The 21,826-nt window shown below is 41.4% G+C and overlaps 1 protein-coding gene across 6 annotated transcripts in view; it reads left to right on the forward strand.

Annotated features, from left to right (window-relative positions):
• LOC126184650 (Bardet-Biedl syndrome 2 protein homolog) overlaps positions 1-21,826 on the forward strand; it is a 183,716-nt gene that overhangs the window by 53,666 nt on the left and 108,224 nt on the right. For all 6 annotated transcript variants that reach the window (XR_007536856.1, XR_007536857.1, XM_049927126.1 and 3 more), the window contains one exon: positions 5,938-6,162. Coding sequence is in view for 4 of the 6 variants with exons in the window: in XM_049927126.1 (XP_049783083.1) it covers positions 5,938-6,162 (225 nt within the window). In the remaining 2 variants the exon portion in view is untranslated. The remainder of the gene's footprint in view (positions 1-5,937; positions 6,163-21,826) is intronic.

Below are 21,826 nucleotides of genomic sequence, written 5' to 3' on the forward strand. Positions count from 1 at the left end.
ATTTTACATGAAAGGCATTGTTGACAAGTTGTTCATTGAAAACATGAATAAACATATAAATCACTAAGTGGAATGTACAAACATTAGATACAGTGATGCCACACATGATGTATTTTAGAACATCAGGCATTAAAACTGCATAACAAGATTTGTAAATAATAGATAGTAAGATTATTAAAATTAATACAGTTCATTCTTGTCAAGTTGTTGCAGGTACAGGACTAAACTTTATAAAATGTAAATCAGTACTTCTATATAAAGATAATTTGTAGTTTAACATTGTTAGCAAAATTCTCAAAAAGTTTTTGTCTGATTTGCTTCAAATTTTTATGTGATACTCTACTAAATATTCAGACAGACATAGGGCACATATCTTTTTAATACATAAATATGTGTGTAGTACACAAAAGGAGAAACATAGTTAGTAACGATGCTAAGAAGTTCTTGGCTGAGTTATTTCCTATTTTTGCATGAAACTCTAATAACCTTTCAGACAAATATAAGCTACAAATTTTTTTTTTTTAATTTTGTAAACAAATATGTATATGTAATATGTATAGGGGAAACATTGTTTGCAAGAATTTCGAAAGTTCTTGACCAGTTTATTTTAAATTTGTACCCAATGCTCAAATAAACACTTGGATAGACATTGGCTGTATATATATTTTTAAATATATGTAATGTATAAATACATATTTAATATATAAAAGGAAAATGTTGATATCAGAAATCTCAAAAAGTTATTGAATGTTTTACTTCAAACTGTTAGAGATAGATATGGTCTCTATACTTTTTAAACAACAATGTACAGATTTTCTGTTAAAACCAATTGCTACAAATAAAATGTGGCACTGTGAAAAAAATATACAGTTTTGTTTTCTTTCTTGCAGTCAGTTTTAACTTAGATGTCAGGGCATTTAAACCATTAGACAACTTGTTTCTTCCATATATATACATACAACACTGTGCTGTTTTGTTTCCTTTGTCACAGTAAGTTTCAAGAGGAAAGAGGAATGTTGTATTTATGGCTTATCAACTGATGACTAGAATACTACAGCGGAGTCTGAATCATTCGAAACTTTGCAAGTCTATCAGTTCACAGCTTAAAATTATGAGAAATACTGTCATTGCAGCTACTATCCTCACAGATCCAGCAACTGGGATATCTCCCAACTGATTTACCCATTTATTTTAAGTGACTTCATTTGTTAGTCGATGTTTTAATTTGCAATAACAATAAACAAGGCTCAAGGTTGGAGTAAGAGGAGATGAACAGAGAGGAGAAGGGGGAGAAAATGTACAGAGAGGGGGAAGGGGGAGATAAACAAAGGGAGAGGTGAGGACGAGATGGAGAGAGATGAGGGGGGGGGGGGGGAAGAAATGGACAGTGTGAGAGGGGAGGAGTAGGTGATGGGTAAAGAGAGATGGGAGGAAGATGAGGTGGGCAATAGAGAGGGGGAGGAGGAGATGAAAAGAGAGAGGGAGGAGAAGTAGATTAGGATGTATACACAATTTCCATATACATGTAGCAGTTATGAAGATTCGCTAGTATAAGTACATCAAGTACCAATGATGCCACATATAGTGTATTCTGAAATCATTGGGTAGCAACACCATGTCAAAAGCTTTGGGTGTTTTATTACAAGCAATTTATAGAACATTGGTAAGATGCCATCGTGACAAAAATTAGCAGTTTAAATAAAAACTTATGAAATATAACTAGGATCTGCATGTAAAAAAATAATATGATGTCACATGCAGTGTATTCTAAGACCATTGTAACAGGACCTAAGATAAAGTTTTGGAAGTTAAAGTGGAAAAACAAGTTGTATCACAGTAGGGATTAGTGTGAGGCATCTACACTCCTGGAAATGGAAAAAAGAACACATTGACACCGGTGTGTCAGACCCACCATACTTGCTCCGGACACTGCGAGAGGGCTGTACAAGCAATGATCACACGCACGGCACAGCGGACACACCAGGAACCGCGGTGTTGGCCGTCGAATGGCGCTAGCTGCGCAGCATTTGTGCACCACCGCCGTCAGTGTCAGCCAGTTTGCCGTGGCATACGGAGCTCCATCGCAATCTTTAACACTGGTAGCATGCCGCGACAGCGTGGACGTGAACCGTATGTGCAGTTGACGGACTTTGAGCGAGGGCGTATAGTGGGCATGCAGGAGGCCGGGTGGACGTACCGCCGAATTGCTCAACACGTGGGGCGTGAGGTTTCCACAGTACATCGATGTTGTCGCCAGTGGTCGGCGGAAGGTGCACGTGCCTGTTGACCTGGGACCGGACCGCAGCGACGCACGGATGCACGCCAAGACCGTAGGATCCTACGCAGTGCCGTAGGGGACTGCACCGCCACTTCCCAGCAAATTAGGGACACTGTTGCTCCTGGGGTATCGGCGAGGACCATTCGCAACCGTCTCCATGAAGCTGGGCTACGGTCCCGCACACCGTTAGGCCGTCTTCCGCTCACGCCCCAACATCGTGCAGCCCGCCTCCAGTGGTGTCGCGACAGGCGTGAATGGAGGGACGAATGGAGACGTGTCGTCTTCAGCGATGAGAGTCGCTTCTGCCTTGGTGCCAATGATGGTCGTATGCATGTTTGGCGCCGTGCAGGTGAGCGCCACAATCAGGACTGCATACGACCGAGGCACACAGGGTCAACGCCCGGCATCATGGTGTGGGGAGCGATCTCCTACACTGGCCGTACACCACTGGTGATCGTCAAGGGGACACTGAATAGTGCACGGTACATCCAAACCGTCATCGAACCCATCATTCTACCATTCCTAGACCGGCAAGGGAACTTGCTGTTCCAACAGGACAATGCACGTCCGCATGTATCCCGTGCCACCCAACGTGCTCTAGAAGGTGTAAGTCAACTACCCTGGCCAGCAAGATCTCCGGATCTGTCCCCCATTGAGCATGTTTGGGACTGGATGAAGCGTCGTCTCACACGGTCTGCACGTCCAGCACGAATGCTGGTCCAACTGAGGCGCCAGGTGGAAATGGCATGGCAAGCCGTTCCACAGGACTACATCCAGCATCTCTACGATCGTCTCCATGGGAGAATAGCAGTCTGCATTGCTGCGAAAGGTGGATATACACTGTACTAGTGCCGACATTGTGCATGCTCTGTTGCCTGTGTCTATGTGCCTGTGGTTCTGTCAGTGTGATCATGTGATGTATCTGACCCCAGGAATGTGTCAATAAAGTTTCCCCTTCCTGGGACAATGAATTCACGGTGTTCTTATTTCAATTTCCAGGAGTGTATGTGGTGTGGGCATGATGCCTCATGTCATATACAGTCATATACAAAAGGTCTTAAAGTAGATAAGAAATGCCTGTTGTAAACATTGTCTGCATAAAAAGGACCCTATCTCTTACATCTGTGTTCAATTTCTGTTAAGTACTCCATGCCATGTTCTAACTTTTGCCCATCACAGGGTCTTAATCAAGGAAAAGTACTTCCTTTTAAAGACGTGTTAGCCTATTTAGCACGCGGGTGGTACATGAGTCAGTGGGCCATAACTATGGTACCTTAAGCCTTATGATAAAAGATGCCCATTTGATAAAGCATCCCAAAATTACACAAGCTGATGGGCCATGGTTAAGCTATGTTACCTCAAATGCTAAAATCCTCATTTGATCACAAGAAGTTGTTCACAAGAAAAGCATCATACCTCACACAGTTGTTTGACAGCCTTTGTGAAGTACTTCATGCCGTATAGTTATTCGTGCCTGTCATGGAGTCCTGATAGGGAAAGAATAACACCCGTTTAAAGATCTGCTAATATCTAAACCATGCTGGTATTGCACTCATCGGTGGACCATAACTAACCATGTGACCGCCCCCGGTAGCTGAGTGGTCAGCGTGACGGAATGTCAATCATAAGGGCCCAGGTTTGATTCCCAGCTGGGCTGGAGATTTTCTCCTCTCAGGGACTGGGTGTTGTGTTGTCCTAATCGTCATCATTTCATCCCCATCGACATGTAAGTTGCCAAAGTGGCATCAAATCAAAAGACTTGCAACCGAAACGGTCTACCCGACAGGAGGCCCTAGACACACACACACACACAAAGGCCCTAGACACACACACACACACACACACACACACACACACACACACACACACACAAAAACTAAGCGTGTTACGATCACAATCAGTGCACAAACTGACAGAGATACACAATTTCGAGGAAGCGGTAGGTCATGTAGATACAAATGTGTCCGCCTATTATTCAAGGAATTATGTTTTGAATAACCATTTGTTATAAATGTCTAATCACTGTCTTTGTAAGCTGGTAAATATAATGTAAACCTTGCAAATTGTCTAGATTGGTTAACATGTGGGGTGGGGATGAGAAAGGGTAGTATGAGATCAAGAGAGATGAGGGTGGGGGGGGGGGGGGGGTTGGTAGAGGGGTCAGGTATGATAGGAGGGTTAGTGGTAATATGATTTGCCCTGAATTCTTGGATGTGACATTATCATATGAGATTGATGATCTTTTTTGCCGGATTCATAACATGACACAGGTGTATAGGTAGTCATCTAAGTTGTGCCAAAGTAATCTATACATCCACTTTTCATGGCATGATGAGATTGTAGATGGTAAGGCATGGAAAATTGAGGGAGGTGCCCATTATTTTAGTCTGAACTCTGTGATAGAACAATAATGTCTAACAATATTTTGGGTTCCAAGCTAGACACAATCATTCCATCTCAAATATGGGCGTTCACCCTAAGCTCTAATAAGCTATCCACATCTACTGCACCTGATGTCATACAGAGGTGTACAGTAACTCAAATGGGAGTGAATAACACTGAGTATCAACTGCAGGGACTGACCTAAAGTATGCCCAAGGAATAAGGTGTATGAGAAAAAGGGGGAGGGAGACAGAAGGGCCTGGGGGAGGTTTAGGTGGAGTAATGCAGTAGTTGGGAAAACTGGGAAGATGACTGGGAAGTTCATATTGGTACTAGGGATATTTAAGCAGTTCTGGTACACACTGCCACTAGTGACTCCTTGGTCACATGGATGCTGTAAGCACCTCTTAGAGCTAGTTTTCACTCTGACAGTTAGGAATGATCACATTTGGAGGCCACTACACACTTAATGATTTTGTGGTCAATTTTGCACTTGAATGACTGGTGTAACACAAGACGTACGTTTATGGCATGTCTCTATTTTGAACAGTATTAATGGCATTGGACTCGAACAACAAGGTGGATGCTGAAGTGAACTGATAGAGATAGCAAAGACTGACACTGTAGCTTCTTTTTGAGTGTATGTACCACAGTAGGACATTTCAGTATATGTGACACATTGCACACAATATACTGTCCAAACTCATTTGCAGGGGATTTTCTAGATGGGAACTGGCTACACTCCTGCCCACAATAGATATGAAGGTAGACAAATTGGCACACTGGATGTCAACAGTCCATGATTTTGGCTGAGTCACTGAATGAGTTTGCACAGTGGTTGAAGCACAGCACTGTCTGTATGGCCTTTTTTTGGGGGGGGGGGAGGGGGGAGTGTGGGGGTGGGGGGGGGTGGTGGTCAGACAAGCCCCCTCTTTAGAGAGGACTGGAAAATGTTGGAATGGTTCCTTAATCAAAGCTTGTGCTCTCTCTCTAATGACCTCATCAGTAAGACATTAAACTAGGACCTTCCTTCCTTCAGATGAGTCATTTTTCTTATTAATTTGGACAACTTTATTGGGTTCTAGTAAATTGGGGAATATTTAGGTGACAACAGGCTTATAAATGTTAAAGAGTGTGATACGGAATCAAAAGCAGATAAAAATGTATGCGATACCAGTAATTAAAATATTGGATAATTTCACACTATCTGAAGCTGTCCTGTTGAAATTTACCAGAATACATGAATGTTAGATGTATTGTAATGCCATTAATTACAGGTGCTTATACACAGTCCACACCGAAGAGTTGGATATGAAACTGGACGCATGGTCTCACATGAGAGAAGTAAGGAATTGGTACTTCTTAACATCAACCAGCCAGTAACAGCCATATGTGCAGGACGCCTGGATCCGAGCAAGGACTGTGATATATTACTTGTTGGAACCGCTACTAATCTTCTAGCATATGATGTGGAGAGAAATATGGATCTTTTCTATAAAGAGGTTTGTAAAAGAAATCTTTCTGTTCCATATGAAACTGTAGTCCCAGGGAATCTTATAAATAATGTTTTAATAACATAAATAACTGATTCCAGTTTTGATTTGATTAATAATGATAATATTAAAAATGATAAATGAATTCTTTCTAGAGTTTTTCAGTACAGAGGAACCCATATGCTTTGGTCCTGACCCATAGTTTCTTAATTTTATGTCAGATTTAATCATAATTTTAAATTAATATCTTGGTCTTACTATTTTAACTTGGCACTTGGATGATAAGTGCAGAGAACAAGTAAATGTTCAAATGAGGTACCACAGTGAAATTCAAGTATGCTGTGAACATAAGCAAATGCAGTCTCAAGTTTTTAATTTGGGAAATGAGACTAAGAATATATAATTACATAACACATGAAAACTATGTGCAGCATAATTAATATACAGTATGCGACATACCACTTTAAATTGTAATAAAGATGTCATTAGGTAGAATGATGTAATGAACCTTGACACCAAAGTCCAGCAATAAGAATTGGAAAACAGGACAGTTGTGAAGAGAGTGCACAGAGAACCCTACAAGACTGTTATCCCCTCTTTTTAGTTTTATTGTACCACAGTTAGTGCAGTTCATTTCAGTGTATTTCATCTGCCTGTAAGTTAGGCATTATACATTCAACACAAAACACTGCTTCAGCTGCCAACAACTTGGGCACACTAGCATTGATTTCAATGACAAGGTGATATATGGCAGATGCTATTTAGCTACTCACAAATGTACTCAATGTTGTTCTCAGATCATATTTGTCAACTACAGCCTAAACCAGTCGGTTTGGTGTAGAGAATATCTGGTCTTTGTCAGAGAGAAAAACGTTGAGTAAGGCCATTCAGCTGCCCATCTTACTACCTTGTAAAGTCATTTTGCTTACCAGTAACATGATCCATTCCAAAGAGCTTTATTTGCTCCACAATTGTGACTAGTACTGCAGAAAAGGCTGTACCACCACCACTATTTTTCAGCAGTATGGAGTTAAATAGCAGCGTTGCCACAGCTGTTGAGAAAGGGCCATGAAAGTCAGAAAGAACAGAGCTGACCAAAACACCATTACATCAGATGCAGCAATGCCACCAGCTGTTTCCACATTGCAAGCTAGGGGCCAGCGTCTACAATAGCGAAACAGCAGGACTGTGGCAGTTGCAGGGCAGTTGCTCTGCTTTCTGGCTACTATCTTGTCGTGGTGTACATGGTTGGAAGTGGCACAACAAATAGGCACCAAACCTATAATTTTTCTATTCTATTCTATATGTATACACATCATTTTTAGCCAATGGCATCTCAGCCTGGCAGCACTATCTACAAGAGAACATCATCAGGCAGCAGGATGACATGGTTCTGCAAGCAGCCACTATGAGACATTGGCTCCAACTTGACAAGCCTAGTGCTGGTTCTAAGTTCATTCCCATGGACTTGGCACCTTCTTGTGGGTGGACTACCTCCAGGCTGACTTCAGCTTCAGCTAGCCTTCTGACCTGGAGGGCAGTTTTTTGTTACTGAGGCAGTGCAGCCATTCCACTGCCTGCACCTGTGCAGGCAAATGATGCTGTAAGCCTCCACTCAAGAGGGTGGACACCATGACTGGAGGCTGTCTTCCGCTACAAGAATTGTGCCAGGTTCCTTCATCTGCTGATGCATCTTGGCCTGAATTCAAGTCATGCCAAGGACAGTGCACATGCTGCCACAGACTTGGCATGTCAGCATTCCAGTCCAGCTGTCAGTAGGCTACTGGCTGCCTGTTGCATCGGCAATACCACCCTAGCTGATGTTAGCACATGCTGAGGGAATGTTGCCTCTAGAACAAAACTATGTGTGCTGTAGCTTGTTTTCTTATAAAATGTGTGACTGTTGATGATTTTTCTTGAGGTATTACTGCCAACATCCTGGATAACAACCCATCATCTCAACCCTGCCACTGTAGAGGCCACTCACCCCAGACCTCTACATTTTGGTGTCAGTACCTCTTGTAGAGGTATATCAGCAGCTGGGCTCAGTACCATGTCTCAGCCACAGCAGGTATCGAAAGCTACAGTGGGGTTAGTTGATGAGCTGTTTTGTTTTTATTCTCCTACTTTCCTGTGCAGGGGAGATGAGTTAAAGGCAAGACTGTCATTGTAACTTGAAAGTAACATTTGCGAAACTTCAGGAACCGGCTGATTTGCCACAGTTCCACATCAATGCGTGCGAGCACGATTTGTAACCAGTAAGGTGCTCACAGTGCAACCTGTTATGGCACAATGCACCACGTGCTGAGTTGGTATCAGTGGAATGTTTCACATCTCACTATTATGACCCTATTGTTAGGTAGTGTACTAAGTTGAAGTGGCTGTTGATTAGACGTATGGTGCAAGTAGTATTCTGTAATTGTATTTATTGTCCTGGTGTTATTGTTTTATTGTACTTGGTTGTGTGTTGTGGATAAAGGTTTCACAGAATTAGGGATGCAAGATGTTTCTGGACAGGAGGCAATTCAGTTATTAATAAATCAGGTAGTGCTTTTATTGGCAGATAAGGCAGAGATGCCTGTACAGATGGTTTCTGTGGAGGAGGGTAGGGTATTATCCAGTTTGTCTACTTGATTGGTGAATCCAGCTGCTAGAAATTTTATTACTCCCTTTTTGGGCAAACCAACTGAGGCTCTATTGTCCTTGGTGGATGATTTGGAAGCAGTATTGAAGATTGGGTTTTGGTCCGATGATCAGCTATCGCAAATTGCACTGACAGTGCAGGCAAAAGTGTTTGTGAGAGATAATGGAGAGTTAAGGCATGCACTAAAATTTCAGCGATTAGGTCAAGGGCTCCAGCAATGCTGTAAGGAACAGAACAGTGGGAGGTTTTTCTGGGAGTTTTTGAGTGAAATGTCACAGAAACAGAATGAGTCGATTGACTGTTTCAGTGACAGGGTAAGGAGAGTGAATTGACCTACCTATGAATTAACAGAAAGTGGTGAAGCAAATAAGCAGATTGTAGGGCACTAGACACTTTGCTGAGGGGCCTGCCAACTGGTATGTCTAGGAGGGTTCAGACAGGTACCCCAAAAGACCTGAACACTACCATTAGGATAGCTACGGAGCAGGAGGTAATAGATATAACAGCAGGGGTGCACAATAGGTAAGGTATTTTATGTACTGAAATAAGGTGTTATAGGTGTGGATGTGCAGGGCATGTTCAGAGGCAGTGCCAACAGCCACAATGTGAGAAATGTGATGTGGTTCGGCACCACCAGCAGCAAGGGCCAGAATTGACACAGTGGAATATTCAGGCATTAACCACAAACTGGAACCAAAAGTCAGATGGGCAGCATTCCCATTAAATTTCAGTGCTGCAGAAATGTATGCAGAGGCAAAGTGTGGTACATTAGGAATTGTTAGGGGTAAGAAACACATTTATGTTGGGCACTGGAGCACATGTGTCAGTGGCAAGCCAGGGCCTTTTAGGTAGGGAATCTAATTATTGCACTATAATGTTTGTAGAGTAGGAGATAGTGATGTGAAGTCACCTGGTTTAGCAGTATTAAGTTTCCAGGTTGGGGTGGAATGAGTTGAGGAGTGTGTGAAAGTGGTGTCTCGTGTAAGTGAAGGTTGCTGCACAGCCCTGGGCTAGATTTTCAGTTCAAGCTTGGCACCACAATTGACCTTTGGGAATGTACAGTGGAACTCAAGGGGACAATGTTCCAACTGGAGGAAGCTGTCACCAATGAAATTCTGTCACTAGGTGCATCTACCTTATGGGGAAAACCAGCTAAACTGCAGACAAGATAACTAAAGCTTAATAACATGATATATTGCTGGAAGGCATTGGGATGAATGTGACACCAGAATTGTCTGTTAACATATTGTGTGTGATATAGCCACTATAAGAGAATGATGTATTTGGTGCATCATGATGATTTATATGGAACAGAATTGTATGCATAAGGAGATGGATGGGGAGAATGTGGCACTTGTCAGTTTAAATAACTTTGGCAGCACTGAGGTGAAGCTAACCAAAGGATTGTTGGAAGCAAGTTTATAAGTACTGGATGAAGACGATTTGGGCATGTCATGTGTGGGCTTATAATCATAAGCAAGCTGCCATTACAACTGCATTACATGTAAATGTAGAATATTTGAAGGGAACAGAGTAAAAACGAAATAATTGTTACTGGAATCTGAAGATCTATTTAATCCTCAGAGCTAATTACTAGCGACTCTCACAACACAACATAGAACTTCATTGGGGAGCAAATAACCTGTATATTGGAAACAATATTGCATACCTTTGCGTTTACAGCTGGTTATGGAGGACATCATTGTCAAACAACTGAGCGTGGGGAGCAGCTGTACCAATAAAATCGGCAGATACAACAAAAAAGTATGGACTTCGTTGTGACTGTCGGATCCGAATGGTAAAACAATAATACATTCATATCTGATACCCAGCATTACAGAAGCCCTTGACAACTTAACGCACTGCCCGTACTTCTCTCTGACATAATCGAAGAGTGGGTGTCATCAGTTGAAGGTGATTCTAGAGGACTTGCCAAAAACTGCATTTTTGGTCCCCTGGGCTCATTAACAGTATTGGTGATTGCTGTTTGGGTTGAAAAATGCACTAGACGTGTTTCAGTGGTTGTTGGACAGAGTACTGTGGGGGTTTGAAACCTCAGCAATGTATGGTGTACCTCTATGATATAACTGTATTTTCAAGGGATGTGAAGGGACATACACTGTTGTTGAGGGAAGTTTTCAAGTGATTATATGCCATGTGTCATGCATTAAGTTTGGAAAAATGTGATTTTGTCCAGGAATAAGCAAGTTTTTTGGTATGTGTGATTAGTCAGGAAGGGTTAAAAACAGACCTGAAATCAATACAGGTGGTGCAGGATTTTCCGTTTCCTCGGACAAGTAAGGAGCTACAATCATAGTTGGGGTTGGTCAATTACTAAAGAAAATTCATGAAGGGTTTTTTGGACATTGCATAGCCCCTTACACATTACTAAAAATGGTGTACAATTTCAGTGGGCAACAGTGTGTCAAGTCACATTTAAGGAGCTAAAAAGTCTTTGGTGTTGAGTCTAGTGTTGGTCTTTCTGGATTGTGAGTAGTAGTTTGTTCTATCATGCGATGCTTCCAGCAAAGCACTGAGTGTGCTTTGAGTCAGGTAATATGTGGTGAGGAACATCCTGTGGCTCATGTCTCGTGGCAGTCGAGCAAAGCATAGAGGAATTACTTGACAACAAAGAAGGAGATGTTGAGCCTGATGTATGGGAGCTACATATTTTAAATGTTATCTGTATGGCAAAACATTCAAGATAGTAAACGATCATGCAATGTTAAAGAGGTTATTAGGGTTGAACGATCCATCAAGCAGACTCTTGAGGTTGGCATTGAAACTGAGTGAGTTTAACTTTGAGGTAGTCAATAAACTAGACAGGAAGCATGGAAATGTGGTTGTATTGAGCAGGAAGGTTACAGTAGTATGGGTGCTGGGTCACAGCTTTGTGAAGTGACAAACAGCACACACCGCTGACGCAGACTGCAAGCTGTTTACAATGCGGCAACAGTACATTGCACATGACTGATTTTTATGTAGGTCAATGACACTGGGGCACTGCATAGTAGTGCTTGGTAAACTAAGGGAATGAGTGGTGTAGGAAGCATACAATCACATACTATCTGTGCTTGGGGTTGTACATCAATGTGTCAAAGGGTGATGGAATGTTCCTGATGGAGGACAATGAAAAGGAACATAGACCAGTATGTAAAGAACCTGTGTACCATGTTCACAGCAAGCAGATCTGAGCCATTGGCAAGTACTACTACACACTACAGAGGTTACTGGGGACAGTTGAACCTTTTGGTATGACAGGAATTAATATCTTAGGATCTTTTAACCAGATGCCAGTGGGAAACTGCTATGTTCTGACTATTAAATAGTATTTCTCACAATATATGTTAAGAGTATCACCCCAGCCAACAAGCAACTCCAGTGGCCTAGGCCATGGAGAATAACTGGGTGCTGAAATTTAGTGATCCTGAAATGGTAATCATGGACCAAGGTACCTAATCTCATGTCAAACTTAATGAAGCAGTTATATCACTTATCACAGTGGGAAAACAGAAGACTAGTTCACTGCACGCGCAAGTTAATGATAGAACAGAGCACTCGCATCGTACTATAGGTAAGATGCTGAGTTACTATGTCAACAGCCACTGTAATGATTGTAGTGTTTACTTTGCATCTGTCATCACGGCATATAATTCCAAAGTGCACACAGGCGCTGGGTTTGCTCTGTATGGGTAGAATATGGGAGGAATATGCTTTTGTCATTTGATATAAGCAGACCACAGATCAAGAGGAATGGGGAGTCGGTTCAGAATTTGACAAAGACATTAAGGGTAGTATGGAGACAAGTCCAGATGGTAAATGCCAAAGCCCTGGAACATCAGGAAGAAGTAGGGAAACACATAAGAAAGTTACCAGAGTATTGGTATGTCTGTGATTGTTGCTATCAGGTACATACATGCCAAAGGGTGAGACCAAGAAGTTTATTACACAGTACAAGGGACATATGAAGTGAAGTGATCAGAGTGACATCACCAGATATCTAGTGCTGTCACTGTTGTATGATTCTACAGAGTAAAATAGCAGTGCTGTCATGGCTATTGGAAAAGGCTGTGGAAGCCAGCAAGCTCAGTGTTGAACGAAACACTGTTACATCAAATGCAGCAATACCACCAGCCTGTTTCCACATTCCGATCTAGGGGCCAGTGCCTGCAATACTGTTGACACAGCAGAAAGGCGGCGTGATCACGGCAATGGCAGGCCAGTTGCTGTCCTTCCGGCCGCCACCTTGTTTTGGTGTGTGTGTTTGGAATGGTGGTGCGGCATGACAAATAGGCACTGAACTGATATAAATACCCATCATTTTCAGCCAGAGGCGTCTGGATGCACCATTCATTAGGGGAGGACTGTGCTGGGTGACGTGGCAATATTATTTTGCAATCAGCCCCTACGAGACTTGTGATTGCAACACCAGTGAGCCTAGTGCTGGTTCTGAGTCCACTTACATGGACTTAGCATCTTCCAGCTAATGGGCTGCCTCCAACCAACCGTCTGTCCTGGAGGGCAGTCGTTCATGAATGGGGCAGTTCCACTGCCTGCACTTGTTCAGGCTAACTGACAGAGTGTACAGCTCTGTGCTCAAGGGAAGACATCACTGCTAGGGACTGTCTTACTCTACAAGAATTATGACCACCCTGCCCAGAGTTGCAGAGTCATGCCAAAATGGTGCACATGGTGCCGCTGATGTCGCGCATCTCCATCCGGCCCAGTTTTCCATCAGGCTGCTGGCCACCTGTTGCATTAGCACTGCTGTGCTGGCTGCTGTAAGCACACACCCAGGGGCATTGTCACTATGGAATGACACTAGGAGCACTGCAGCTTGTTTCTAATAAAATGTGTGGCTGTAGATGATGGATGATGTCTTGAGCCACCGGACTACAACTCTTTGCCTCAACTCAAGCCTGTCAATGAAGGGACCACCCACCCCAAGCCTATACATGACTAAACCCATAAATATGATTGCAATAGATCAAATTTTGGAAGTACAATGTAATATTAGCAAGACAGAAGCATCTTCCCAGGAGGGTCACCACTCCTCAATTAGGATTCACCTGCCAGAGGGAGCAATATTGAAAGGTGGGTGCACAGTAAGGCATATTGGACACTCTGTAATCAAGACACCGTGTTTGAACGTCTTCTTACTATCCAATAATGGTTAAGTTATACACTATGTGATCAAAAGTATCCGACATCCCCAAAAATGTATGTTTTTCATATTAGGTGCACTGTGCTGCCACCTACTGTCATGTACTCCATCCATATCAGTGACCTCAGTAGTCATTAGACACTGTGAGGGAGCAGAATGGGGTGCTCTGCAGAACTCATGGACTTTGAATGTGGTCAGGTTATTGGGTGTCACTTGTTTCATATGTCTGTATGCGAGATTTCCATACTCATATGCATCCCTGGGTCCACTGTTTCCGATGTGATAGTGAACTGGAAATGTGAAGGGACACATCAGCATAAAAGCGTACAGGCCGACCTCATCTGTTGACTGACAGAGATGGCCGACAGTTGAAGAAGGTCATAAAGTGTAATAGGCAGACATCTATCCAGACCATCACACAGGAATTCCAAACTGCATCAGAATCCACTGCAAGTACTATGACAGTTAGGTGGGATGTGAGAAAACTTGGATTTCATGGTCGAGCAGCCGCTCATAGGTCACACATCACGCTGGTAAATGCCAAGCGACGCCTTGCGTTGTGTGGAGTGACGAATCACGTTACACAGTGTGGCAATCCGATGGCAGGGTTTGGGTATGGCGAATGCCCGCCGAATGTGATCTACCAACCGTAAAATTCGGAGGCAGTTGTGTTATGGTGTGGTGGTGTTTTTCATGGAGAGGGCTTGCACCCCTTGTTGTTTTACGTGGCACTATCACAGCACAGGCCTACATTGATGTTTCAAGCACCTCCTTGCTTCCCACTGTTAAAGAGCAATTCGAGGATGGCGACTGCATCTTTCAACACAATCTAGCACCTGTTCATAGTGCACGGCCTGTTGTGGAATGGTTACATGGCAATAACATCCCTGTAATGGACTGGCCTGCACAGAGTCCTGACCTGAATCCTATGTAACACCTTCAGGATGTTTTGAAACACAGACTTCATGCCAGGCCTCACTGTCCGACATTGATACCTCTCCTCAGTGCAACACTCCATGAAGAATGGGCTGCCATTCTCCAAGAAACCTTCCAGCACCTGATTGAACATATGCCTGTGAGAGTGGAAGATCTCATCAAGGCTAAGGGTGGGCCAACACCATATTGAATTCCAGCATTACCGATGGAGGGCACCACAAACTTGCAAGTCATTTTCAGCCAGGTGTCCAGTTACTTTTGATCACATAGTGTATTAAGAATAATATGCTCTGAAGTAGCCGTCACACAGTTTTCAGACAAAATATGAAAGCATCCTGTCTGCTGGTGGAATGACAAGTATGACTCCACAATCAAGGACAAATAGGTAGTTGTGCCTAGCTTGAAATGCTGTCCAGCTGTAGAAAACCTGTCAGCCTTTTATGACATACACTCTCTGTTCACATTAATGTGACCACCTGTCAGAAGCCTGATGCAGTGTTTCATAACCGTTTTCTCCTGAGTTGTCACACACTAAACAGCTTCCTTTATGAGCAAACCAATTGCGAATTTACGTGATGTTGCTCGCACCTTAGATAACTGGACTAGTTGTAGACTACAGAGAATTATATTGAATAATGTTTATTCAAGAAAAGATATGGGAAATAAACGGAAAGAGGTCCTGCGATATCCAATTAAAAGGCAGATAGAAAATAACCTTATCAAATGCAGTAAAGCTGCATTTAGAGCATTATGAGAATGGTAGCAGATTCTTCATACTAAATAGTCATCAAAGATTTAGCTGCATTTAGAGCATTATGAGAATGGTAGCAGATTCTTCATACTAAATAGTCATCAAAGATATGTGAAACTAAGTCACAATACACAAAATATTTGCCAGCTCAAAATAGTTCAGGGTTTACGTGATGATTACCAAATTAACCTGAGGGATACAAAAACTCACCCTCTCTATTCGCAGTTTCGTAATGCAGGTGGAAAGAGTAAGTGTCCTACACTGGAGTACATTTAAACCTCTCAACATATAAGTCACTCCAGAAGTTAAAATATGGTAGTGGCCATTTCCTGCCTGGGATTCATCACCTACACGTTGAAATGCCACACAATGCCATAGGCAGGTGTGCCTTCATCAAGAATTCCCCACAAAAATGACCAGAATCGCTCCCTTGAGCTTTTCACTAGAAAAAGTGTCGCATCACCATTAGACTTCAGCAGTGTTCCACCACTGTTCAACTCTCATTTGCTAGAGGCCATCCCCACCAATAATACATTGTTCGTAAGTTCTAGAGACATGATTTGACTCAACTTGACCACTTAAATGAATATATTAAAAGAATTTTTAAATATTTAAATAAATAAATCACAGTAATTGCAAATAAGGGTTTGTTCATTAGTAAATGAGCCAGCATTCTTACACAAGTGTGCCCACATTAAATGACAACTGATTGTTGCAGAATATTGTTTAAACAATTATTTAAGCATGCTTGACAGAAACGTTTTTTAGCACTCTTCAATGGTGGTGTCAGTTAACACACATGATTGACTATTTTGTATTAACAGTTGTAATCAATAGTTAAATAAATATCCGGCAAGAATAGTAACATATTTGTTAAGTAAATACACAAATATGACAAAACACAGTATTCATGTTGCATTCATTTGCTGTGTTTTTGCAAAGAATACAATCACAAACATTCACATCATGAAGAGAGATGAAAAACATAATAAATCAAGAAATGAAATAAATACAGACATGTAGCTTTAAAGGATGAAAGCTATAGTGCAACACTGTCATCTGAGATATCGGTTGTTGAAATCATGTGAAGCATTTAAAAGTTGTTAATTAAGCAGTTCATTGTGAAAATCTTTATTCAGTGTAAATTATTCACTTTTGTTGATTTATAGAGATTGAAAATATTGATGTGTTAGGGGCTCACAGCAATGGTTGCTTCAGCTGGACCAGCCACAGCACTTTGGCAGCCTTGGGGCTGTCTGCCAGGGTTCAGCTTCACAAACAAATTCACCTCATCTCCTTTGAAAAGAACACAGGCAATTTATGTTTCAACAAAGAAATAAAAGGCTGGAAGAATGAGCAAAGAAAAAAGATTTTTAAGTTCTTGCCTGAGGAATCCGTTTTCTTTTCTACAGCTCATAATGTGTTTATCTCCATGAACTTGGGATGACGTTTTCTGTTGTAAATATGAAAGATTAGGACTTTGGTCCTCTCTTCTGATTGTAAGCTTACTTGACTTTCACACCTTAGGAACCTGAAAGCACAGTCATTAAAAGCATTGACTATTTTAAAATGTTGGCTTGTTGCAGCCCTACAGGACATGTGCGTGGATGCTCGTTTTATGGGTCTGCATGACCACTGTTGTGGTACTGAAATGTTCTATATTACCTTCCACTATATTAAACTATTTAAGATGTTTTCAACAATTTGTAATAAACCCAAACACCTTTGCTGTGTGTCAGAAACCACATTTACATCTGTACTTTACAAGCCATCTTACAGTGTATGGTGGAAGGTACTTTGTGTACCAGAGTCACTTTCCCTTTTCAAGTTGCATATTGTTCATGAGAAAAACGATTCCTGATAAGCCTTGATGTGGGCTTGAAATCTCTTATTTTATCTTGATGAACTTTTCATGAGATATATTTAGGAGGAAACAATATATCGGTTGACTTCTGTAGGAATGTACATTCTTGGAACTTTAATAGTAGACCATATTGTGATGGAGCATCGCTGTCTTCAAGGTGCTGTTGCACTTACAAAATGAGCCTGTAATGAAAAATGCTTGTCTTCTTTGGCTCTTCTCTATTTTCTGTCAGTCCTATCTGGTACTGATCTCACACTGACAAACAATACTCAGGTGTTGGTTGAACGAGTGTTTTGAAAGCTACTTCTTGATGGACTAAATTTCCTGAGCGTTCTTCCAATGAATCTGTCTGGCATCTGCCTTACTCGTGATTAGTTTTATGTGGTGGTTCCAGTTTATATAACTCCATACATATACTCAGAGATATAAGGAAGCAACTGCTTCCAGTGATTGTTCTGTAGTTTTTTAATCAAACGATAAAGGGTCTTTCTGTCTATATATTCACAAGATGTTACATTTGTTTATGTTGAGAACAAGTTGCTGCTCTCTGCACCAAACATCGATACTCTGCTGCTCTTCCTGCAATCTGTTATAGTTTTCTAACCCTGTGACTTCTCTGTATACGCACTGTCAGCTGCGAGATGCGTTGTGGAACTTCTGACATTATCTGCAGGTAATTTATATTTATATCATGAAAAGCAGTGGTCCTATAACACTCCACTGGAACGTGCCCAAAGCTACTACGTCTGAAGACTTTTCTCTGTTTAGAATAACTTGTTGTGTTATGTTTGCTAGAAACTCCTCATTCCAGTCACAGAGTTGGCCAGGTATTCTGTACACTTGTATTTTTTTCATTAGGTGGCAGTAAGGAACTGTATTGAATGTCTTGCAGAAGTCAAGAAACACGGCATCTATCTGGGTGCCTGTATCTACTGCTTTCTGGATCTCGTGGATGAATGGAATGAGTTGTATTTCACATTATCATTGTTTTCAGAACCCATGGTGGTTCCTACAGAAGAGATTTTCAGTTTTCAGGAATGTCATAATATGCAAGCATAAAGCATGTTCAAAATTCTACAACAGATCAAAGTCAGAGTTGTAGGCCTTTAGTTTTGTGCATCTGTTCAACAACCCACATTGAAAACGGGAATAACACATGCATTTTTCCAACCATTAGGAACGCTTCACTCCTTTAAAGGCTTATGGTACACTGCTGCTGGAAAAGGGGCAAGTTCTTTCGCATACTCTGTGTATAACCAAATTGATGTCCTGTCAGGTCCAGTGGCCTTTCCTCTGTTGAGTAATGTCAGTTGCTTTCCTATCCCTTGGCCTATTTTGATATCTGTCATTTTGTCATCCATTGCGATGATTTCAAGGAGGAACCACAGTGTGATCTTCCTCTGTGAAACAGTCTTGAAAAAAGATGTTTAGTATTTCAGCATTTTCTGTGTCATTTTCTGTTTCAGTGCCATTATGTTCACAGTTTGTCTGGTCAGATGGCTTTGATCAGTGTACTGGTTTAACATAAGACTGGAACCTCTTAGGATTTTCTGTCAAGTTGATAGACAGTTTTACTTTTAGTATTTATTGAATGCTTCACACATAGACCCCCTTTATCGTAACTTTGCCTTCATTAAGTTTTTGTTTGTGTGCGAGGCTTTGGTTATGTTTAAATTTTCTGTGAAGCTCTCTTAGCTTTTGTAGCAGCTTCCTAACGTGGATGTCAAACCATAGTGGGTCTTTCCCATCCCTCACAATTCTGCTCAGTACATAATTATTGGAGGCACGTTGTATGATGATTTTGAACTTTGTCCATTGATGTTCAACATTGTCAGTTCTGGACATGAAATTTTTGTGATGACCTGTCAGGTAATCTGGTCTCTCTCTCTCTCTCTCTCTCTCTCTCTCTCTCTCTCTCTCTCTCTCGTCACTATTGCTAAACAGGAAAATCTTCATGTCTTTCTTTGCATTCCTATTTACAGCTGTATTCAGTGGTGCTGTAATGGCCTTTTGATCACTTATTCCCTGTCCTACTCAGAATTCAAAAGTTTGCATCTGTTTGTCACCAGCAGGTCCAAGATGATGTCTTCATGAATCAGTTCTCTGATTAATTGCTCAATGTAATTTTTGGCTAAGACACTTAGAACAATGTCACACAATTCTATGTTCTTACTGCCGACCCTAATCACTTGAGTCTCCTAGTCTATAGCTAATAAGTTAAAATCTCCACCTAAAACTATAACATGACCAGGAAATTTAGGCAAAATATTCTCCAAGTTTCTCCTCAAGTGTTCCATCACTACTGTTGCGTGTAGCACCTGATAATGTCAGCTAACCCCAAAGCAATCACTTTGTTATCAGCAAAAAGCTGTTGGCTAAAGTGTAACGTATTGTTATAAACGGCTTGCACACTGTACCATGCAGAGTTGCTATCGAAGACTCTGCATTGGAACTGCTTTGAAAGGATACTCCCCTTTAATGTGATTAGGTCTAGTCAAAAAAATAATTCAATGCTAAATGGATTTCTCTACTGAATCTGCTCACTGCTAGCTTCCTCCTACTTTAATGTAATACAGGCAACATAAATCATTCACATACACTCACACATAAAATAGTGGTATGAATCAGAATGCAAAGCTTTACAAGGACTATGCTATTGTAGTAGAAATTGATGCATCTGGTACAAATTTGTAAGGTCATGCCCATTAAATTCAGGGACTCAAAAGTAACTGTAATGTAAAATGTAAATTTTGCTATTTCTGTTACATGCTGTAATGTATTGTAGCTTTTTGTCTTGTTCTTGCTAAGCAAATGAGAACCTATTTTTTCCTTTATTGTACTCAAACATATTTATAAAAAAATACAACACTTCATTAATTACAAGGTTATTTGTTGTAGTAAGAGCAAAGAACATACTTTATTTTACACACAAGTGGTAGTGTTTTCACAGTTCTTTTAAGGGATATGATTGCAGATTCCAGCTGATGGAAATTTTGAGCTAATAATAAATAAAGATGTGATAGAACTCAAATCATTTCTTTACGTAATGAAATTGGTTTATGTATTCTGTGATCTTAGACGTGGCTACATGATAGTCTGTTATGATGCTGTCTTCACATATTGCAAAAACAAAGCTTGTGTCTGCATATAAATTGTTGGAATATTCACTTTTCTCACATGGTGTTGCCATTGCTGAGTTGGATGCTCTTTGGTGTCAGCGCGCCACAGCTGTTTTTGATTATCACTGAACCCAGACATATGCGGGCGCTATCTCAACAAAAAATTAATTAACAAAAGTATCAAATTAATTTCTGCTGCTCCTCCAATGTGGAACTGTGTCATAGAGTGCACACTGTAAATATTTTAGATTGTGTAATAGCAGGATGTGAGTTCGGAATGTTCTGAGTGAGTATAGCAGACACAGTTTTGTACGCTCAACGATCAACAACTGCGTAACCATGTGTTCAGGTGATGAGTTGTCACTTTTATTGGTTTTCACTTTCATATACCCTAGCATGCTTTGGTTCTCACTCAGATTAAGCTAACTTTTGTAAAATGACTCGCAGTCAGTACACAATATGGTAGCAGTCAGTTTCTACTCATCGCGTAGGCTGTAGAATGGGTGAAATTCTAAGTATCTCTTCTTGTTCAGAATAAGGTGGAAAAATGGTTGGGTATACTTTCAAAGAGAAATTATAGCTGATGGACAAAAATGTGGACACACTAGAAACACAGCGCATTACCATGCCTAATACAGTGTAGGAAACCTATTGGCATTCAAACTGGCTTCCAGTAATCTCAGAATGAATAAATACAGGTCGTGTGTCTCATACCACTCTTTGTGCAAAATAAAGGCAAGTTTAGGTAACGAAGGTGGAAGAGGATAATGATCGTACACCATTCTCTCCCAAGTAGACCACAGAGATTCAATACATACAAATCTGGTGACTGTGATGGCCAGAGGAGATGCAACAATTCACTCTCGTGCTCACAAAACCAGTCCTGGATGATGTGAACTGTGTGAACAGGGGCCCTGTCATCTTGGTACACAGCATCACAGTTGGAAAAAAGACATTGTTACATGGGACTGACCTGATCAGCCAAAAGGGTCAGATAATCCTTGGCAGTAGTGTAACCTTGCAGAGTAACCATTGGGCTCATGGAATATCATAATATAGGGAAACGTTGTGAAACTTGACTTCCTTCCATTGCTCCATAGTCCAGGTTTTATGGCTTCAGCACCACATTTTCCTGTTATGGGCTTTTGCATCACCGGTGAGTGGTTTTGGCATTCCAGCTCACCCTGCAATTCTG

Source organism: Schistocerca cancellata, chromosome 4 (genome assembly GCF_023864275.1).
Source record: "Schistocerca cancellata isolate TAMUIC-IGC-003103 chromosome 4, iqSchCanc2.1, whole genome shotgun sequence".
Taxonomy (NCBI): domain Eukaryota; kingdom Metazoa; phylum Arthropoda; class Insecta; order Orthoptera; family Acrididae; genus Schistocerca; species Schistocerca cancellata.